Source organism: Struthio camelus, chromosome 4 (genome assembly GCF_040807025.1).
Source record: "Struthio camelus isolate bStrCam1 chromosome 4, bStrCam1.hap1, whole genome shotgun sequence".
NCBI lineage: Eukaryota > Metazoa > Chordata > Aves > Struthioniformes > Struthionidae > Struthio > Struthio camelus.
In genome coordinates, this window is record NC_090945.1 from 78027822 (window position 1) to 78051351 (window position 23530).

At 36.8% G+C, this 23530-nt stretch overlaps 1 protein-coding gene across 8 annotated transcripts in view; it reads right to left on the minus strand.

Annotated features, from left to right (window-relative positions):
* The window catches only part of NSD2 (nuclear receptor binding SET domain protein 2), a 103940-nt gene that overhangs the window by 17140 nt on the left and 63270 nt on the right, over positions 1-23530 (minus strand). For 7 of the 8 annotated variants that reach the window (XM_068943560.1, XM_068943564.1, XM_068943559.1 and 4 more), the window contains 6 exons: positions 23033-23524; positions 18538-18682; positions 17435-17512; positions 15845-15963; positions 12719-12800; positions 11571-11695 (listed from right to left, as the gene is read on the minus strand). In XM_068943560.1, coding sequence (XP_068799661.1) covers positions 11571-11695; positions 12719-12800; positions 15845-15963; positions 17435-17512; positions 18538-18682; positions 23033-23524 — 1041 coding nt within the window. The remainder of the gene's footprint in view (positions 1-11570; positions 11696-12718; positions 12801-15844; positions 15964-17434; positions 17513-18537; positions 18683-23032; positions 23525-23530) is intronic. The other variant, XM_068943565.1, reaches the window with a different exon arrangement.

Here is a 23530-nt window from a genome sequence, read left to right on the forward strand (position 1 = left end):
AAAAATGCAAAGGCATATTGGGCCTAGTATTAATTAGCCTTTATAAAACTCCATTAGAAACATCGTCATTGAATGATAACTTCTCACTATGGTTGCAGCTGGTTTGCTTTCCTCCATTTAACATCTACTTTCTTTGACATCTGAAACTATTCTGTAAATTGGATCATACCGATGCTTGCTGCATTACCTGCAACGGTTTAAATGCACTTCCTCTGCAAATACACACTATCAAAGTGATTTGTATCTACACTTCACCTATGCATATCTTTACAATTGAAGTGATCTAATGCTTCCGTCTGACTGTTTCAGAAGCGTTAGCATTCAATGGGTTAAAAACAACCCGCATGTAAAATGATTACTTGTTCAGACATCAGGAAATCTCTGTCATCTGGAAGGAGCGGTGAAACAGCAAACTGCAAACGCCACCTGAGTGGGTTGTGAGGAGCAGCCATTTTGCTGAGAAGCGGCAGATTAAGAAAGGTAGTATTGGAGTTTGGCAAAAAAACCAAAAACATTCTCCCTTATGGCTTAAGTAAACTCACACGCATGCTTATTTCTGTTCAAACTGTTCCCACAGCAACACTAATTAGTATGAGCAGTGCACTGCTCCAACTTTTTTTTAGTACCTCATTATATTCCTGTTACAACCAGCCCAAACTAGTCATTTTTAGGAAGGAGGGGAAAGGAGAAAAAAAAAAAGGCAAGAGCTCTCAGATCTGTTTATTTTTCTTTAGAAAAACCTAAGCTTTATGTTATAAACAAGACGACGTCTGTACTAACTTCATACTAAGGTGGTATCCCCCCAACAAAAAGTATCCCTAAAACCCTTAAAAAAAAAAAAAATCCCATTGCGCAGCATGCCTGAAGAGTTAAGATGGTCTTCTCTTTGTTGCAGCAAAAGCTAAACTATATGAAGTCTTGCCCTTAAGAAACACCGCACTTCTCCCAGCTCTCTATTTTTGAGGGCAGAGCACAGAAACAGAACAAGTCCACTGACAAATACGTTAAGTCACAGGAGAATAAGGTTTGTTGCAAAGCAATGGCTTACTAGCTTTTCGTTGGTTCATGCACTTGGAAAAACACTCAGATGAAGTTGTGGACCTCTACACAGAAAGGTAACCCTGCTGACAAATGACAGTCTTTCACAAACCCGTTAGATCACAAGATCTCAGACACCCGTGAACCACAGGTTGAAAACCATCTTCCTACAGGACCGAAATTTTACCATCTTAGACTTAATGTAAGAGCCGTTCATTTAAATTAAACAGCTACTGAGCCAAAGAAGAGCGCACTGGAAAGTATCAAACTTTGCATCACAAACAGAACCACAAAACCAAATTCTACCAGTCTATTTCAGAAAAAATTGGGGAATTTACACCAACCTATAGATTAATGCCAGATTTCACAGCTGAGATGACTGTGGATACCAACGCACATAACACCGACAAAATAACTACAGCAGACGAACTATACAGCTACCAGACCTAGAGCATCTTTCAGTAAGACTAAGGCCTCTCCTTTGCCACCGTCAGGAACCTCATGGGCCTCACAAATCAAACGCTCTATTAACCCACCAATTTTGCCCTGAATAGATAAGCGAGATATCTGCTCACTGACTGTCCAAATTCCTAAGACTCAATATATTCATAATAAGGTCAGTGTTGTATTTTTACTGCCTCAGGCAGGCTATTGCTACAAAACTGATCCCTGCTTCACATACCAAAGGTTTAGCAATCACATTCAAGAGCCACATATCATGTAAACCATGCAGAACTCATACCCACCACATCATCATCTGAGATTGTTTTCATATCGGCTTATTTTAGGGGGCTAATAAAGGGAGAGGCCAGCAGAGTCCCCCTTGAATTAAAAAAGGGAGTACTTTTTAAGGATAAATCAAGAGTTTGAGCCTAATCTCATGTTCTTCTATCATCCAGACAGGGTGATAAAGTCTCTCTAGCAGCCACCTCCCTTGGTAAAGAAACCCCATCCCCTCTAACCACCTTTCGGGTAATCTCCTTCCGTGAGGAGAGCTAGAATTCAACGATTCCTGAAATTATCCAGGAAAAGCAGAAGAAAACATCAGGGCAGTAGAAGGAGCACCTGACATCCCAGGCGTGCCTAAAAGAGGCCGAGAGAGAGAATCTCTGTCTAACAGTTCTCATTGCAACTTAACGACACGCGCAGCGTCCCACGACGGACAAGGCCGGGAGAACGGCGCTCGTGCCCTAAGCAACCTGCAACAGCACAAAAAGGGTTTGGACTCACCAAGGAAACTGTCGAGTTTCACAGTAAAAGAATCTTTGACTGAAAAACATTAACTAGAGAGGACATACAATACAGTCTTTGGAAAACAGTTCACATGTAAACAAAACACAACTACCTCCAAAATTAAACGTAGCAGTTTTGTAGTCTGTGAACGCATCTCATGAGTTACACAGTGAAAGATCCAATAGCTCATATTAGAAATCACAGCATTCCATAAAGATTGGTACAGGTCTTTCCTAGCTTGTTTTTTTTTTTTATTGCTGTTGAGATATAAATGTAAATCTCTCCCTCGTGATCATGCTGGAGCCTGTCTTGTCCTTATTTTTGTAATACGATCTTCCTAGCAAGGTAAACTGCATACAATTAACTCTTCCGATATTTAGGCCAAGGTTCAAAGTAACCAACGCTTAGATTAGTGGCAAAACCTGTTATTTAGTAATTTGTAGCTATTGCTAGTTGGATATTTTGTGCTATTTTACATTTTGAGTAATTATTTCCCATAAAGACAAATACTGCTGTTAAGAGGGAAAATGTAGGGGGAAGGAATGGAAAAGTTGTTGGCTTCAGACCGACAGCAACTAGCAAGCTGGTGCAGTGTAACCATACCCAAACTCTGCAATCACCTGCATTTTTCATTAACAATCAGCAATGTTAAAAAAATACTTAGAAGATACTGTTCTTCTGCTGAAGTTAATCTGCAGATGTTGCATCACAAGCACCACAGAACTTCATACTTGGTAAATCAAGCAGGGTTTTCCTGCCTATTTACTTGAATTAGGAAACTTCAAAATTATTTTTACAGCAATTGCCTTTGAAGGCTTGTATACTGCAGCATTGCACTGACTAGACAGCGAGCAACCAGCTGATATTTCAGATTCGAATCTCTCTTTTTTTTTTTTTTAAACTGGATATTGCATCTGCTTATACATATGAGAGAAAGGAAAAAACATCTGTCTTAACTGAAATCAACAGGATTTTTGGCTGCGTCAGTACTTAATGCATGGATTAATGAGGTTCAGAATACAGCTGCTTGCAAAAGTGACAAATTCACCCTCAGATCCTCACGGCTATCTTTCCCCTCTCAAGTATATGAGCTATTAAAACACTACTCACACAAGCAACAAAAAAGACTTGAAGAGAACATGTAAGGAATTGTGACTGCATCTTTACAAGTTCTCTGTAGCTTTGTTATTGGAAAAATATTTAGTATTGAGTCAAATTGAGATAAGATTTTGAGGCATTTCTGTATAGTCTTTGGGTTCAGCATTATATTTCCCCCCATGCTTTAGCAACAGAAAGATACCAATTGTGGCAATGCATCATCAGTCTTTTAAGAACTGGATCTAGTGACTCATGGTATTTTGATCGTACATCTCACGCTACTGCAACTTTTTTTTGCTAGTAGGTACTCAGGCTTACAATGACACAGGAACAAACAGATTTAAGACTGTGTATCTCCAAAGTCTGATTTTTGAATTAAGCCTTTCCTGTCGTTAAAGTCGTTTGTTCATAATAACCAAAAGTAGTTTTTAATGTATTCTTTCAGACAAATACAGACCTACATTTAGAAGGACTATATAGAATGCCTATACAAGCAATCTTCAGCATTAACTCATTACTAAATAATGATGCTTTGTATGCGTCAATATTTGACGTACTGAGCTAGACTACACAGCAACAGACATTGAAATTTGCTCCATAATAATACTGGATAATTGTTTAATCTCTGAATGCTAGGACAAGATGTTCTACTGCTTCCTGAACTACTTCACCCCAATACATTTGTGCAAAAGGGACATACAATGTGCATGCAGATGCAAAGACAGTGTGTGCAGTGTAGTTTCCTTCTCAAGATACACACTAAATATGTAACAGTTCTTTTTTAATGGAGGCTGCTGAGCAGGCTAAACAAGGAGTATGAAATGCGTGCACCTCTGCACATTTAAATTAAAACTCAAGACACTAGAACGTTAACAGGAAGTGAACCGAGCTGGCTATGTTATTTGGTGATTTTGTATGTTCTTAATTTTGTCTCTTGATCGAAGCTCTCCAGAAAGATTTTCTGGGGTAGGAAGATGATTTGACAAAAGTATCGTGTACTTTAAAAAATTTTTTTTTTTTTCTTATTACAAGACTTCCCCTAGCTGCAATGCTGTGATTTTCAGTTAACAGCATAGTTCACTGCACCATCAATAACGGTGTTCAGAGGTGAAAAGATAAGCACTAACATACTGAAACATCACATACACCATTCAGCAAGTCATCCGAATGCCGAGTGCAACTCTACAACAAGAACAGCAGCAACATCTTAAGTATTCTTTGCAACCAGGTACCTGATTCCAGTTTCAGCCACACGCCTCAGCAGAAATGCAAGCCAATTCTTCATTCCCTCTGGCCTTTTTCTTCCCCTTCCCTCCCCACCCCTCATCCCCCTCCCCCCTCCCTTTCTTTGGGTAGTTAGATATAAGCCAGCAGGTAAGCTCAGCTTTGCTTATTTCTAGAATCATGTGGATAAACTCTGCAAATGGCAACATAGGTTTCACATCTGGATGGTTGAAATTTCACATACAAAAAGAATGACAAGTACTGACATACTCCCAGCTGGCATCCAACCACATGGATACATGATACAAGAAAGTATAGGCTGGAATTTAAAAAGTCAAATGATCCTGCGTTTCAAAGAAGTGGGTGAGGATGAAATAAAATAGTTACGCAGACATTTGCTCCATCCACTCACCAACCACTTGAGAAAAAAATCCTTATATCCAAATTGCGGCCCAAGAATTAGTAATAAATAATAGTAATAAATGTTTCAATAGTAAGAACATAAAACCCAACTGTTCTGCTTTTCAAGGCTGGCCCTCAATCAGCTATTCACCCGGCCGTTAGACATGCTTTTTGTTCCAAGTTTAGGATAAAGTCTTTACTCATTTTTAAATGATGATGTATAAAACCATCTTTAGTGGCTCATTTGTTAAGTTGAGGGGAGTTTTCTTTCCTTCCCACCTCCTGATCTCCAAAACTACCTCCTGGCATTCAAGGGACTAGGATATCAATGTTTGTTAAGGCAAACATAAATGCCTTGGGAAGCAGAAGCAAGTTTCAAATACTGTCCGTTGTGTGTTAGCAAATGCAAAGTGAAAAAGGTTTAAGTACTCTGTGCTTATTGGACTCGCTATGAATTCTCCCCTCCTACATCCATTTCAGACAAGCTTTCCCTCTCCAGTGTATGAAGGTTCAAAATAAATTTGGAAATTTGAAGTGAAAAAAGTTGCTAACATTTTTACTGTTTTCCACCTATGATGCACACACTAGAATGGGCTCCAACAGTGACCACTCCACCAGTCGCATACCTACTCAGATTTTTCTAGCTACCAAAGCGCAATTTTCATTAAAACATGTACATTATTCCTCTGAACACTTTATTAACTCAGTCTTAGACAAACGCTTCTTATATTACTAATGTGCTTTTTTAACAGCACTTAAGCATCAAGAACACAAACTTTGACCTTAGCCACATTCAAGACAATGTTGCTCTTCTGTCATGTTGCGCTTATCCTGTTACAGAAGCGATTAAAGGGCATTTTTTCCCAGAATTAAAACAGTCAATCCTCCCGCTTCCCCTCGTTTTACTCAAGCATCTCTTGTTTTATAATCCCTGCTGTAGAACATCAAACGGAAACAACATCCACTATGTGTACTTACTTTAAAATTAGGGGTATATAAAAATGAAAAACAGAGCATGGCAGAACATTATTTGCTTCTGCTTTTTTGTTTGGTAAGGAAGTCACCTCTACAGCAGGATTCATGAGAGAAAGGGCCCACAAACAAAAAATAACCTGCCACCCTTTCTGGGTTGTCTCAAGACACTCAGCTGGTTTAAGCAGCATTAAAGCATCTCTCAAGTCATCTGCTATCTTTTTATAGACAGGTTGTACCTTTTTGTAAGCGTTGTAGAAGCATGTTTCCATGACTTCTAAATGCTGGAGGCTAATAAGTTCCATTATTCTTAAACTAAGGACACAACTACAAGCTCAGACTTCCTGAAGTGACTTTGGAGTCAGCGATTTCTATACCGCAATAACCCAGGAAGTGGTCGGCTCTGAGGAAGAGCTTTCTATAGACAGACTGGGGTATAAATGTTCCGAGCAGCAAACTCTTTAGTCCTTTTCTATAGACAAACATCAACTGCAATTTTTTTCATATTAACAAAATAGCTCAACTACTGGAGGGCTTTTTTTTTTTTTTTTTTTTTAATCTAAGTACAACTTATATAAGGATAGGTCATTAAGCAACATACAAACAACAGGTCGGACTGTATTCAAAAGAATCTCTTGTGCACCCACACGGACACAGAAAAACTGACAGAGTCAATTGAGTTACAGTTAACATTTCCTTTATTTCAGTATAAGAATTCCTGAACTGAAGAATGATATTTTTGGCCCAAACTGCTAGACTAGATAAATTCTTTAAGTATGCGGTGCCACAAGTGTACACAGTACTGTAATAGCAAAAAGACGGCCTGGGACAAGTTTCATTTTTATTATTAGCAGTAGTTAGACGTTTCAGATAAGGATATTATGCATTTCTGAATTTGCCTGGAAAGTTAATTATAACTGAGAACATTTTTAAACATTATAAAATTGCCTACAGATACTCATGATACTTTGGTACGGGATGTGAAATAAAAACCTACATTATGTAAACATTCAGTAAACAGAATCTCTGCACTCTGAAGCCTAATACACAAGATGAAAATAATTACATAAGAAACTTAATTTTCTACACAGAACGTGCTGCCAAAGAACAAGATTCAAGCCTACAACTTTTTTTTCCATGTGAAAGTGGAAACACCATAACAAAACAATATGATCTGGTGGGCAATGTAGGTCATCTCGATTATTAGAGGCTTTTTTAGTAGAGGTTTAATAAGAAACAAGTCTAATTACTTGCAATGTTCCACAAAAACATTCTCCTGACTGCTTGGTGGTATAAATAGGATATAGAAATCTGCAAGGCATACAGGAACAAATACAGAAAACAACTGGCTGATAAGTCACGGAGGATTTAAAGTGACACTGTATATTAAATTATTCTTAAGTGTTGTTTTGTAGAGAAAATTACCTTTGAAGGAAGCTAAAATGAAGTGCTAGAAGCACACTGATTTTGTTTCATAAACTGCAAGGTTAGCTAATTTTTTTTTCCTTTAGGGCACTAGTTTCTTTAAAATATTGTGAGTTTCCTTCTTCCTTCCTGTTCCTAGGATCTCAGTTATTTTTACCTTCAGGAATTGCAACCTAAAAGATTTTAGTTGTATACTGTAGGACAACGAGACTCCAGTGCCAATAACGGAGCTAATTTACTTTTTAGCTGCAAGTTCTACGTGTCTCATTATGACTGCCTTCTTGATCAAATTATCTTACCTTTTAAGATTTGTATATTTTCTCCATTTTGTATTCAAGCTAATACCCATTGTAAAATGCAGCTGTTAACAAGTCTGCCTCAAATTGATGATGACAAAAACATTGTTTAATGTGCAGAAAAACAGCCAAACTTTACGCCATTGTCTTGATTTTTAGGCTTTGGAAACCATGAGAAATTGTAGCTATAACCAGCAATCAAGTCTGTTTGACGCTGGATGTTACAGAAAGAAGCAAAAATTCCCTCTGTGGAGGATATAAACCTTAAAAGCAATACCTTCAAAATTTTTCACAGGCTTCTTTAAACTGCCACCTGCTGGTCAACTCATATTTAATGTGGGTATGATGAATGACAGACTAGCTAAGAATTTAGAGTATTACGTGTTCTTTATTTTGTCCTCTCTCTCAAAAAAAAAAAAAAACAACAATTTCTTTGACAAAGTTCAGAAGTAGTATCTAGACCCTGCAGGATATTAGGACACTTATCTGCTGTCAACAACTCCATCTAATTTAATGAAGCCAGCCAATAACCACAAAAATTGATTGAAAAGCTAAAGCAGATTCGTCTCATGCAAACACACAAAGTGTGCCAATAAACCATCAGTAATGGTAATGCAAAGCCTTTTATATTTATTAAAAATACTGGTTACACTCTACTGGCACCTACTACGTTACTGGGGGAGGAGGGGTGGGGTGTGGAGGCAGAAGGTAAAAAAACCCCAAAAAACAAAAAATAACAAAAACAAAAAAAGACGAAACAAAAAAACCCCACACCACTGGTTTAGCTTCCAAAATGGGAATACACCACCTGCATCTCTTCTCAAAAATACCACAAGGCTTCAGAGGGTTATACCAAGCCTTATATAGACAATAAAGAACTATTCTGAGTTTTTGCAGACTTACAAGTGCCGAGCATCTTTCTCACACTTAAACCTACCAGTTGCTCATTAAGAATTAGATTTTAAGCAAAATCATATTTCAAAGAAGGTTTGGGAGGAAAGCACTACTGATGTTAAGTGTCTACATGTAAAATTAACTATTTTGTCTCATGATTAAATGCAAGTATGGAATTTATTCATTTAATGGTTAAGTACTGAATAAGAATTAAGATACTGCTAAGTTTTGCCTACCGACTTGAAAAAACAAAACAAAAATAACCTATTGAGTCTGCCCATCCATCTTAAAACACCTTAAAAGAGCCCAATTTTCTGAAGAGAGAGAAAGCCTATCTAGCCTCTGATACATCAACTCTGCAAATGTTAGTCCTTAAGGCAGAAGATCACTGCCTCTTATTTCCCTCCCACGAGTTCGATGCTCAAAGTGACTTATTAATTGAAAATTTGGCCTCAACTCTTTTTTTCCCACATTTCAAGCAAACCCCCCCAAAAACCCCTAACAACAACAGAAAGCATCCAAAATTCTGAAAATTTTATCAAATTGTGTCTTTCAAACAAGGAAAAGTTGAACACACCCTTCCTAAAACTCAGTTCCAATGGATTGACATTTAAGACCACCTGTGTACAACCAGCAACAATCATTGGAATCAGCTGTTCACATGTAATGTGAAATTAAAGCACCAAATGGCCAGAATCCACTTAATATTGCTTGTGGATGTGTATGTGCTTGTGGGATATACAGTATGTTTTTTCTTTGTTAAGACAGCATCTAAGTCAACATTTAGAAGCATAATAGTGAAAACAAAAATATAGAAGTGAATTATCAAATGTATTTAATGTTGAAAAGAATTACATCCTATTCAATTAGCTAAGCAAGACTGTTTCATCACTGCATCTCTGTGTTTATTTATTTTTTTTTTTTTCCAAACTCTTTTGCCTTATCGCTCTGGAGAAGGTTTCTCCTTGGAGGAACGCTCTCAGGCCACACACATGCTTAGCTATTTAGACAATTGCTAAATAACATTACCAAAGAGGGGGGAAAAAGGTTTTAAAGCCACCTACAAGACTGAAAGTTTATTTTTATCCTTCCTTGTTTTGTAGAATGGATCACCAATAAGTTCAGAAACACATGCCTTTTTTTGTGTTAAGGGCAAAATATATCTAATATCACAGAAAACACTGGGTCCAGTCCTTAGTTGGTGGAAGTTCAAGTCAGTGTAGCTTTAAACCAACTAAGGATCCAGCCCATCGTAAACTAATCCCCCCTTCCAAAATCTCTGTTGTTTGACATGGTATATTTGCTGTTACGTTGATAAGAAGCGTTTTGATACTTTAAAACCTTTTCACCCCTTAGAAACAATTAATTCACTCCCTAACTCGTGTATCTGCGCTTTGTGAGCAGTGTATATACTAAGTTTCCTCCTTCTCGCTTGCGTTTTTTGTTCTTTAAGAGTAGCTGAGTAAATTAAATTAAGAGCTAAGTTTTATAATTTCCAGCTCAGACTATATAATCATCCGCTTTTTTTTTTTTTTTTTTAAAATGTGAACAGTTATGTCACAATCCAAAGTCCTACAAAAAATGAGCATTTTATACAGAGATTTCTGGAGATCTCACTTTTTAAACATGATATTTTGGAACAGAAGAATTTTTCTCCCAAGACTACAATATTTAGAGATGTACATTTACAGTCAAAAGGATAATATCCTCCTTAAAGGGATCTGGTTGAACAGATGGTCCCAAACACAGCCATTAGATTGCAAGACCAAATAGAGGAGTCAAAAAAGCAGGAGCTGCTATGTCAATAGACAGAAATCTCTCAGTTGAGAAAACAGAAGAATGAGAACAAGTATTACATTACTTGACTACTGCCCTAGACAATATTTCCTATGGGGCTTGTTTTGTTTGTCTTATTGGGGCATAGGAGGGAGAATTTGAGGTGTTGTTTAAAACATTTTTAAAGTCACAGTAAGATATGCAGCCATTAACATGCAATTTTCTTTTTTAAAAGGTAAAACCATTTAATGAACATAGTCTAGATATTTTAACTGCATTCATTATAGTGTCTAAGCACTCCACGCTTTTGTTAGACAGGGGAGATGAATCTCTAGGACAGCTGGAAGCCCTACCGTCGTGTTAGCAGGAGAATATTTCCTCTACAACTTCTGTAATACAAACTGCTTGAAGCTGTCTGTCTATGGGTATTTTACTAACTCCTACTAACTAGATTTCTGAACCCCCCTGCAAAACAGCATGCATACTTCACCCTCATGCTGCCGCTCTTTGGCCGACTGGTTTTAATAGTACAGGTGACTTAGAGAATGGTTTGATTGATTGTATAGAATACACTTCTGGTAGATACACTTCATTTATTGTATGTCAATTGAGGAGAATTACAGTACCAAATATGCAGAGCTAAGACTATGGTTAGTAAGTATCAAAAAGATACATCCTTCACTGCCTGTTTAACTTTACTGGCGATGAAGCTATTTGCATCACAGAGAAATAGCACTTAAACAGTCGGAAAACTAATTTGAGCTTAAAGGGGCTCTGCTCAGAAAAATGTCCAGTTCTAGATCAAACAGAGGATTAGGAAACTTGCTTCAATATAAAAGCTATGGCAACATGACAATATTGAGTTACATAATGTAACTAATGTAGTACACTTACATAAAGTCTGTAGAAGAAAATACAGAACACACCGGCATTTTACTTTGCCTCTAATAGAAGGTTACAATTCTAAAACTTTGTTGGTAAATACATTAAAAACCACAATAATATCTCGACGTCCCCAAATCAGACGTTCTTGTTACAATAAATGAATTTGCAATGCACACATCAACAGGTTTCACAGAGGCCAGAACTGTAACTTGTCTAGAGCACCAACGTTAGAGAATTCGCCTTTGTTTTTTGCTTTTAAACGAAAAGATTCACGCCTGAAAATTTCTGTAATTAAATGGCTGTGTGCAAACACCACTTTTTTTTTACCTCATTCTCAGTTAAGGAAGCTGAAGGAGATGAACTCTTGCTAAAAGCAAGAGTTGAAGATTCTGCTGCTGAAGCCCGATTTCGCTTCTTCAGAGGTTTACATGCATCAGACAGATTTTTCGTTGCTGTAAAATAATTTTGGTTTACAAAGTGAAGTTTGGAACTTTAAAACGTTATCTCCCTGAAGCCATTTAAAATACTCCTTCAGATAAAGGAAGGAATGATTTAGGTAGGTCTTCTGGGCACCTACATAGGCCTGAGAGAACATGAAATAAGTCTCTGAAACCATGTGTTTTGGTTTGGTTTTAAAAATAAAGACGTTTCTATTAAACAAATACGTACTACAAATGGTTAAGAAATGTTTTCCCCAAATTGTTTTATTAATTGCTATTAAAATCGAGGTATCTTCTGACTTACGACCTCTTTAGAGCAGAGGTAACAGTCATCTCCTCAGATAACCACTAGAAGGCCTGTGTGTTCTCATCACAATCTAAGTACTATTACTAATACTTTGATAACAGAAGGGTTATATCCAGGAACCAGGTACCAGGCATTATCTATGGCACGTCACCACTTCTACATTGCTCAGAACTTTCTGAAGCTTACTCATCTTTGGCATTTCATTATAACACCTAAAGACACGTGCTGTTACAGAAGTTACCTTAAACTGAGCATCACTAGGCAAGGCTGACTTTTGGCTTTTGGTATAAGATTATTTAGAATTCCCTCTCATGCTCCACACTGCCTCCCATCAAGCATCATTTAAAAGGACTAAGATCGCACGGTAACTGATTAGTTTGATGATCACTGCGCTTGTTTTATTGGACAAATGAGCAATTGCAAATTTGAGCAGTAGGATTTGTATCACTGCGCTCCAAGACCACTGGGCAATAGCTTTAATTTGGTGCCATCAAATGGTGAACTTGTGAACTGCTGCTCTAAATCAGCAATACACAATTTCCATCAAGTATAATGTTGCAAAATGGTGGTAGTGAAGGAAGAGGGCACAATCCCCCCCCCACCTGTGGCTCAGTGGCTGTAACTTGTTACTACTTCAACGAAATTTAGCCGGCTGCCTAAGACAACCTGTTTATTTTAAAATTATTTAACTGAAAAAGTTACATTAAAACTTATTCTGACCACATTACCTGACTGGTTCTTTTGTGAAGAGGAGGTTTCTGTGACCTTAGTAGAGTTTGTTTTTGCTGTTTTGTCATTGCTTGTCTCCCTCTGTCACAAAAAAAAATATGAAAAAATAAAAAAACTCCTAATTTATGAGTGGTTGGATAAAACTGGCAATTACTTCTGGATTTATGTTATTAAAAAGAAAGTGCCTTTACAAATATCTGAATGGTAATATAGTTAAGCTAGCCGCATTTTAGTAATTGTAAAAACTCATTTACAGCACAGGGTACAAACCCGTAAACAAATGAGAATAATTAAAGTACACAGTATTCCAGCATCCCACTTATCCATCCCAAATTCAGCATATGAAAAAGGGGAGCTCTATATGAAAGTAAAACACTTAAAGTATCCTTACTATGCTTTGTCTAGACTGGTCAAATTAAAACCTCAAGAAGTATATAAATTTGAGAATAAACCCTGTGCAGAATTTTATGTCTCAGATATTTCTTTCCACTTCACAACCTATAGCAGTGTCATTTTTTTTTCTTTTTATTACTATGGTTAAGATTGTTCCAGCATTTCCAAAATAAAAACACTGTTTTCCAAGGAGCATATGTAGTGCATAAATTTGCTCCCATTTGATAATTTATCATAAAATATTCAGGCCAAAAGCAGGGGAATTCCCATTAAGCTTTGTCAAAATAAGACACTGTTCCCTAAACACACTACTGTTACTCATGGATTATTTTTTCTCTCTGTATGTTACAGATTCATTAAAGTAAGAAGTCACTGAAACTATAGCCAAGAATGCCTAACCCTGACAAATGCTCACCTGATCAACAAGAAAAATTCCACAGAACAGAAGATTCCACATACTTATTTTTTCATATTCTTCATTTGATACAATTTTACAAAAGATGCCCAGGTAAACACCTTAAACGTCACAAATATGAATGACCTTTTACTGACTTCCAAGGAGACTAAGACACCTATCACTGATGACACGGGAGGCTACTAATATCAGTTTTGTAAGGCTACTTCTACACTTCTGTGTTAAAATGACTGAAAAATGTATGGTATAATTCACTCTTAGTTTAAAGCATCCTCTACAGAAGGATTAACATTGTGTTAATGAGCACCTATGAACTAAAGAATTTTTCAGAACATTCCTATAGGCAATCCTTATGACTTTGTATCACAGCATTCAGATTTCCAAAGTAATGATTAAAGACACAAAAGGGAAAGAGTAATGCATAATTCTCACGCAAGAAGTAAAAAGTTAGGAAAAAAAAAATATTAGAACTTCTCACTATCCAAAAGGAAGGTAATAAAAGTTGGTAAGTGAACTGGAACTAATAGAAGGAAGGTGAATTGTTAGTGTTTGCTTTTTAGAATTACTGCGTAGACATTTTGGCTGCCATTCACTACTTTTTTTCCCTAAGCAGCAGCCCGTATAGCTAGAAGTACTCTGGGTTGGTGAAGGCAGGAAGAAGACTAAAGGGTAATTCATAAACGAAATGGAAAAGCAACCATTCTATGACGACTGACCCTTCTGTGAACAGAAGGGCAAACAACACTCCAATAAGCATATAGAGCTTCCAAATTACCTAATATTTACACATTTTAGACTTCTTGTAAGTAATTACTGGTCAGATGAAGGTCTTCTCTTTTTAAATGTACCTAGCACATTACTAAGCAAACATCATTACTGCTATTCATCTTACCAGGACCATTTGTCTCGATTATTGTTAAATTTTTATTTTTCTGTTAATATTCACAGCTGAATTATAGTATTAAAGATACTAGAAATTCCTCGGCATGAACTACGCTGCTACCACCACCATTTTTTCTACTTGCGATAATCTAGGTTAAGTGTAGTATCCGAATTCCAGTTGGACAGTAAAGAAATAGCTTTCGTGACAGTCAAAATGGGGGCTTCATATAAGGAAGTAATTACAGTAAATAAACCTACTCGTTACCTGGGTCTGGTATATTACAGTTAATTCAAACCAATTAGGCAAGTTTAGAAAGGGTCCAAAACCTCCTACAACACGAAACAAACGTTCAACAAAACTAATTTTTTTAGAACAAACAGTGCGAAAAATTGGCTTTGGTCCCTCTTTCTGAAAAGGTAACAGACTTCTCTAAGAGCTATCTGAAATTCTACATTCATTATTATTTTTGTTTGTACTGAACCCTAAATGAATTGCCTGGACATCCACAATACCAAAGGTTAATAAAAAGCTGACTCCTATAAGCAGCCTACCAAACACACAGACATCTGTAAACGTGACTTCCGTAATTTGTTTAAAATTAAGTCTATTACCTTTCCTTGGATTAGTTTCATTTAACTGCTGTACCACTGAAGTCCTGACATGGGGTTTGCAATAGTATATTGTAGTAACACACCTGAAAATGCTTGCGAGCTAAACTTCGTACACACGTAAAACCCACCTAGTTCACTGGTCTACATGCATGACTACATAAGCCTAATGCCAGAGTGTCCACAAAATTTGGGTCGTCGTCCATATATACAGTTTTAGTGACCTACGTAAGGAAAAATCTCTCATTCTCACAAGCAATCGAATCTGAAAAGGAGCCTGTGATTTGCACGATAAATATACTGTAATCTGTACTGCAATCTCCTAACTTACAAAGTCGGACAGCATGCCAGTCTAAAATGCTTTTACAGTCTTCAATGCAGTTCTTAAAAAGTAGTTTTTACTATTTTGCTTTACTTGCCCCCCCCCCTTTTTGTTTAAATCAAGTATTGACAAAAATGTTAAAGATTTTTTTTATATTCTTGTACACATCTCTGAATTCTGATTCATGGGGGAAAAAGAACTATAATGCATAATGATCCTGAAAGGTCATGCCTCTGCGTTCTTCCTTTGGGAACTGAACTTTCTCAGCAAATATTTTCTACCACAGTATAAGTAGCAAGCACAACTTGTCTTATCTCCTTCCTCAAAACTAAAGAAAAAAGAAAAAAACCACCCCACAGCAATAAGCTCACATACCTCTGAAAAATTCACGTTACTTTTTTTTTTTTTTTTAAATCCTGAAAACGGAAATGCTGACAAACTTAACTACAGCAATGTGATTCGTGCTGCTATAAATCAACCCAAACAAACCAACAATATAATTACCTTCCGATTATTCTGTTTATCCATCCTGAGTCTTTTCCTAGGTGCTTCCTGAACTTCAAAATCTTCTGTAGGTTCCTTTGTCCTCTTTTTTTGGTTTCTTTTATTTCCATGTAAGTTACCTTGGGATGGGGGATGGGGAAACTTACATGAAAAATAATCTAAAACCCACTTTGAAATTATTTTGAACTGATCTAGTTATTTAAGTTACTTTTCTTTCAATCATTACTTTTAAAACATGGTTAAACATTAACAGTTTGATGACCTCTTAACGCTTAAGGTCTGGTTTTGGTTGCTGAAGGCTAGTTCTAGATAGAACACATCCAAACTAACTGCTTAATACTCAACTTATTTTAGAAAGATGAATCTACCTGTATAAGCACTAGTTTAAGATCTGAATATTACTGCCCCACATTTGTTTCATATCGTCAGACTGCACATGGTTGATCTATACAGCTTTTAACTCTTCTGCCACTTTGTAACAGTGTCTTATCACTGAACCGAATTTTTACGTCTCCTTCAGGAGTTCTCCAAATGATACAGATGAAGATACTGGAGACATCTATTAAGAGGCCTCTGGAAAAGACAAGATATCACCAACCATATAGATTAATTGTCTCTTTCTGGTATGGCAGTTCCAGACTCTCTCTAACAAGCTTATGTTTTACAGGAGACTGTAAGATCCCCTTTCTTTGTGAACCAAAATCCTAAGAACAGATTCACTTTGGTCATTTTAAACCAACAGACGAACTATTCACACATTTATATGATCATTCACTGTAAAGTTCAAGCAGCTGGCCGAGTTACAAAAGGTCAGTGACTAGCCTACATAGCCTTCCCATAAGTTCAGCTATTGTTTGCACTCACTCTACCTCTAAAAGATAAATGAAGGTTTAGGAAGTGGTCTGCTTCATCAGGATGAAATGACGATGTTTTTACACTCTCCAGTACTCTCTAGTTTAGAAGCTGTGGAGTATTATTAATGAGAGGGTTACAAGCTCCAGGGGCACAAATAGGTTAACTGAAAATTGCCCTACAGCTAGAAGCATTCTACCTCAATGGAAACAAACAGCTGTAAATATTAAAAATATAGCAACTTAAAAACATGGATTATTTTCAAATTAATGTTCACATCTAAGCAATCTAGGACATAGTCTATTAACAAACTCTGAATCCACAAAACAGACTGAAATGGCTCCAGGAGAACCTGCTACTTACAAAAAGCCAGCAAAAAATCCCACAATGTTTTTCCAAGTTAAAGATAGGAAGATTTGGGTGGGGAAATGATTGAACTGACATGTTTTCATTCATAGAGAACTATAAGTGTACACAAATATATGTACTAGAAACACCTGGTACAGGTACAATTTCAATTACATTTCTTGCAATATGACACTGAGGAAGGTGAACAAAATTCAGCACTACAGTGTTTAGATATTTAATTTGGGATCCATTAAAATTCTAATGTCCAGGAAGACAACATCTGAGATAAAATAAAGAAATTATGATACGTGGGCGATTACATAAAAAAAAATACACTCAGTAGCTACTTATAATGATGAACTATTTGCACACAACACAAATTTCAATTACTTCTGGATCTTGATCTCCTTTTAGGTGAGTCTTGAAACACTTTACGTTTGGCCTCTCCAATATTCTTCAATGATGAACCTTGAGAGATACAGAATGTGTTTTTTTTTTAAACTGATATCCAAATATTTGACACTTAAATTTTAAAGTTAAAAACTTTTCAATTTTCCACAAAATGATGTTATTTCACACACACACAGATAGGTAACAAAACTGACTGCCATTTTTATACATTTTTTTCCAAGTCTCACAAACTTTCAAACACTCCCTCTCATTCTTGTCATTGCCCAAAGCAGCACCTGTTGTTTTCTAATACTTCCATAGCAGGTCTTCGTACAGTGCTGTAAAGCTATTTAAATTTGATAAATGCAAGCTATTTAAATTTGATAAATAAAGTTCATGCAAATGCCAAACTATCTTCCTTCTTCTTTCTCCGAGAAATGACTCCAAACCACTTCAAATCTTTTGTAAAATAATTAAGACTGTTCATCAAAACTGAATTCTAGACAACAGCAACAAAAAAGGGAGAAAAAAAATACATGCATTCTTGTACAATGTCCTAATAGCTTTGAGTAGCACAATAAAATGCCAAATGAATGAAAGATTCAGAATAAAGTTTGGGATACTTCTTCCTGAGTTGATGATGATATGAGGTAACACAGTTTAGGTATTCATATGAAAAAAGGGGGGTAGTACTGATTATACTTTATAAATCATTTCCTAACTATTCTATAAAAAAAAAAAAAACCTCAAGAGTTTACACTAGTAATAATACTCCATCTTCCCTTCCCACCATCCACCCTTAACAGGCAGTGGATGCAATGGCAGCTGCTTTTGGGCAGAAGAAGAATGAGAAATCAGCAATCTCTAAACAGCAAAAGGTTTACATATAACAACTTTTCAGAACAATGAGCAAGAAATGTAGACTTCACGGGTTGCTTTTATTGTAACCATTGGCATTCCTTTGCTATTGGCACAAACACCAAGAATTAAAACTGGAAAACAGTGAAAGCTGTTTTCCCTACAGGTCTGAAATATGTGCTTAGTTTAACACCACTATGTATATCAAATTTAGTTAGAGTACACTAGCACAGTTTTACGTTTACCAGAGTCTTCTTCAGATTTGGGAGAGGTCACTATGGCAAACTTTGTGTTATAGCGAGCTTTCTGTTTTTCACTAAGCATGTTCCACTGCGATTCAAGCAGTTCTTCAATCTCATCACTTGAAGCATCTGGATGTTCAGCAACCACCTATACATGCAGAAATAGGGTTGTATTAAGAAAAGGTGACCACTGAAAAGAATGGCATACATACTTTTATTGCTTTGGAAAACTGGACACCAATGAGTTACCTAAAGCTTTTGCTGTAGACAGAATTAGATTAAAACACTGTGTATCCAGTTTATTTGAAGAAATACCTTTCTCTTCAGAATTATTAAAAGTATTATAAATCATTTTTAAACTATCTATTTGCCTTTTAACATTCAGAAAACTGAGTAAGTGTAACTCTTGTGACAGTCATTCAAAAGATTCATATAATTTCTTAATGAAGTTTCAATCTATCCCACAATAAAGAAAATAGGCGAGCAATACTGGAATAAATATAGGCTTGCCTTCAAGGATGTCCATCAGTTCACAGGATAACTCATTATATCTAACTTAGCAGATAAAATTTACACAAGTTAGCATCTTATGCAACGTTTTCCTAAATTACCTCATTAATACAATATTTTACACTATTTATTTGAATATCAGGAACTCAGAAAGCTGTACATCTTTTTTAACAGCATGAGCATGACATGTAACAGCAGTCAACGTGGAAGTCAAGAAACTTTCTAGGAAATCTATTCAACACAAATAGAAAATCCAATACTGAAATTAAAGAAAAAGCAACTCCTTCAGTATTTCCAGAATTCTATTTAAGGAAAATCAGATTCGATAAATCACAGAAGTCAGAAAACCATCAGATTCTAGAATCTAGAGAACTGAAACAGTAACTTTTTAAAAACAGAATCTGATTACCAAACGTTCTCCAAAATCCCAACTGTTATGGGATGGATGCAACCAACACCCCAATCATGTAGCAAAACAAAAACTAGGCCACTAAAACCAAACGGTGACGCTTTTCAACAGACCAGAAATAAAAATTTTTGGTTAAGAAGTGCAAATAATTTCTTTGAATTCAGTGTCTTAACATTGCACTTCCTCTTGTCAAACAAGGCACTTTGTGTGTACAAGCAAGAAGCAGTTTAATGCCACCTCTAGTTCCACCAAAATATGGATTAAAACAAACAAAGCCAAACAAACAACAAAAGAAACCTCTCAATCAATTAGAGCCCTACGAAATGACAGGCAAGGGAAACCCACAGCTCTTAAAGGCTCCCCGCAAAACAGAAATCCAAGGCAACTGCCCAGCAGTCCTCCCCAAAGTCTTCATACTATAATGCCTCAATTCCCGGCACACGTAGCGGAAAGGATACATTAGATATCTTTATGTACATAAAAATCATGCACTTCTCGCAGGCACTTTTCTAAATCTAACTATGCTACAAGGACATGTGGAAGATCTTTTCTTGGATCCGGGAGTTAATATTACTACAGAGCTGGAGAACATGCTACTTGCCCAGTTTATTACTGTCTTACCCAAGCAAACCATATAACTTTCACTCCTATTTGTCTTGAGGGTCAGCAACTACTTATATATGGGAAATCCTCAATTGTAAACCCTACTTCAGAAATTATTTCTTAATTTATCTCAAAAAACAAATGCAAGGCCAATGAATTAAAAAAAAAAAAAGTATAGTTTGCTTTCACTGAACGTAGATACCTTGATCCCAAGTCAGATATTCCCTTCTAATGACTCTAACAATCCTATTTCACAAAGAAAGTGCCAAAGAATGCCAATTGTACAAAATATATCTGAATTTCTTTGATAATAAAACACTTGCGCAACGTATCACTACAACCATGAAAGCGCTCCAAGCCTTAAATGCCCCCCTCAGGAAAGCATGCCTAATAAATCACTAAAAACTTTTTCCAATAGCTCATCCAATCTTCAAGAAGCCACCATTCGTATCTGGAAGTTTCGACTATTCCCCACCCTCCTATGCCTGGAAAAAGTAATAAAACCAAAGGATACAAGAATCCCACTACTCACAAATCCAAACTCCAAGGAAGACACAGAAGACACCGCTCTGGTTTTAAGACACCTCAAGGTTAGCAGAGGCCTAGGAAGGTAAGTCTTTAGTCTTTCCTTTCCATTCACTTCCTCCCCTCCAAAGCCTGGGAGCCAGAGAGCTCTTTCGGGTCCATAGTTTTCTTTTCACCTAAACATCTACATGCGATAACTAAACGCTCAAATGCCAGCAATATAAGTGACTCAACAAGATGTCTGATTTTTTTAGCCAACATTATCACTCTCTCAGGAGCATCTGAATATCTACAGTAGCCACGAACCCAACTCTTGGATGGACAGCAAACCACACAAATTGAACCAGACAAACCTAACAGAAGGGAAACACTGGATGCTAGACTGGACACGGTCTTCACCTTCTACTGAACACACACAATTGCCATTTTAAAAGCGACATGACAGGTCTGAAGTGAACCTAAGTTATCCAAGTTTAGGTAACAACGCAAGAAGCACAAATATCTAAAAGAGCATCTCCCTACTTTGTCAGGAAACTCCCCATCAAGAGAAAGAAAGGACAGGTTCTAATACTCCCACTAGATTAAAGGGATTCCTCAATCTGTTACCCAAAGTTTTCATAGCCTATTTTTCTTCTACGTACAGAATTGTTTCTATAGCTAGTATAACGGATCAAAATCATGAGGGTTTAGTTCTTTAATGCTCAATTTTACTAAAAAATATTCTAGGTGGAACTGGTATATCTCTAAATACAGGTAATTTTTTGAAACATTTTCCTCTAGATATAACTCTTCAGAATTTTAGCCGCTACGATCAGCGCGATCTCCCAGTCCAAGCCAATTTTCAATTTCCCAAAGTGAAACTGAAGAAGCAGCAATTTTTTCAATGTCAAACAATACCATACTCTTATTTTCCACCAATTAATTTAAAAACTACACTATATCCATAGTATGGAGCAAAACTTGATAATAAAAATTAACATCAGAGATGCAACACATCTCTCCTGTGGCAAGATGTGTTTGGCTAAGAATCTGTAATACCAGTCATAACTTCATCTCTTCTAGAGAAGAGTTAGTAATTTCAGATCCCTCATTATCGCACAAGGCCTCATGTCATCTACCTTAAAGGCCAAGGAAATACACCCCCCCCAACCCCCTGCCATCTTACAGAAAAATATACCGGTTGCAGAAAGGTTACTTATAGAAGAACTGGAAATAGAACTCAGGTCTCAAATGTGAGAAAGATATTTTTATCCATGCAGCTTTTCAAAATGAGTGTGTCAAATCTGTATTTAATAGTCTGGCTACAAAACCCTCTCATTTACAGAGTCAGCAAACTAAACTGCCAATTTTCTTCTCAATTTAACCAAAGCCACTAAAAAGTATATGCACACTGTGTTCATTTTTAGTGGCTGACCTACAGGAAGCACAATACTTTCAATACCTATTAGCTGAAGTTGCAACGCGCTAAAGAGGTCCTCAGCTGAACTACAGCTAGTTTACTTCTACACAGCTGCATCTGTTTTTCAGTTTTTCTTCATATTTTTAAAAAGATTTTTATGTTAGAAAACTTGAACAAAGTCAAACATTCAACAGCTAAAGAGAGTGACAGAATTAAAGCCACCTCTCACTTTCTCATCCCTTTATGGGTGTTACAGAAGAGTACACAAGAAAATATGAAACTCACGCCTCTTTCAGTGCACAGAATTGCATTGCAAAGATAAACGATGACAGGAAGATAAATGATGGTCATGATTTAAAGTAATGGGCTTGAACAGAAGCACTGCTTTTATACCTCTAATAGACTTCCTAAGGAACATGATGTTAAACTTTTTTTAGATCTACCTTTCTCTAGAGTATAGTCTTCTCAAGAACACGTAGTTCCTATCCCAGCAGGTAAACACACTGACTGACTGTGGCTTTCATAAGCTCTGGATAACTGCTGAAGCTTCTTTTGAAGCTCAGCAGAAGATTTTACATAGGTTAATACAGTAATCGAGGAGTTCAGAGACAAGGGAACACACTGAATTAATTAATTCACTTCACCTACAAGAACATACGAGTTAACTGTAAATGGATAGCCATAAGCAGCAAAAAACCTTGTTTATATTTGTCCCAGCATATGTATGTACTATGTTTTACATACATTAAAAAAACAACTATGGCTATTAAAAAGGACTGTTAAGACTATGCAGGAAGATACTACTGGGATTTCTCCTGAAAGTACAATGGAATTATCACCATTTTGTCTACGTTACCCATCTACATTTCCACCTTTTTCTGTTTGCGTCTAGACTACTATTTGATGGAGGCAAACTCCATGCCTAAACTCCGAGTACTACGAATTCTATAGTAACAACTGCTTTTTGTTAGCTAAAGTAAAAAAGGTATTTCTTTAAGTATAGAAATGGGAACAAGGCAAACAACAACAGTAACAGCTAAAAAGAGACTAACCTCATCTCTGTGCTTCTGACAAAAGACCAAAAACTGAGATACTGCATCGCCCTTTCTGCTTCGTGGAGTAGATGCTGGAGTTTTCTTTCTACCGAGAGGGGAGCCTATCCCTCTTTTGGATTCTGCCTGTTCAGATGACTTTAGAGGAGTAGTATTCTTAGTCCCTGACTGACTGCTTTCTTGCGTATCAACAGCGGCAGACAATTTTGACGTCCTTCTCCTCCTCTTGCTGGGAATGTCAGACTCCTTCACCAATTTCAGATTTTGAGTGGTTTCTTCATTTGAGTAAGATGATTCATCTATCTCCTCTAATGGTTCCACAGCAATGCCAACTTCCTTTGCCACTCGAGGATTAAGATGAGGTCTGTCCCTAACATAGATGAAGGTGTACTTGGCCTTCCGTTCTTCCACTGTCATGCCAACTGCTTCACTTGCTTGCTTAACACCCATCTCCCACTGTGGCCGCAGCTTCCCTGAAACAGGCTTTAACATCTGCAA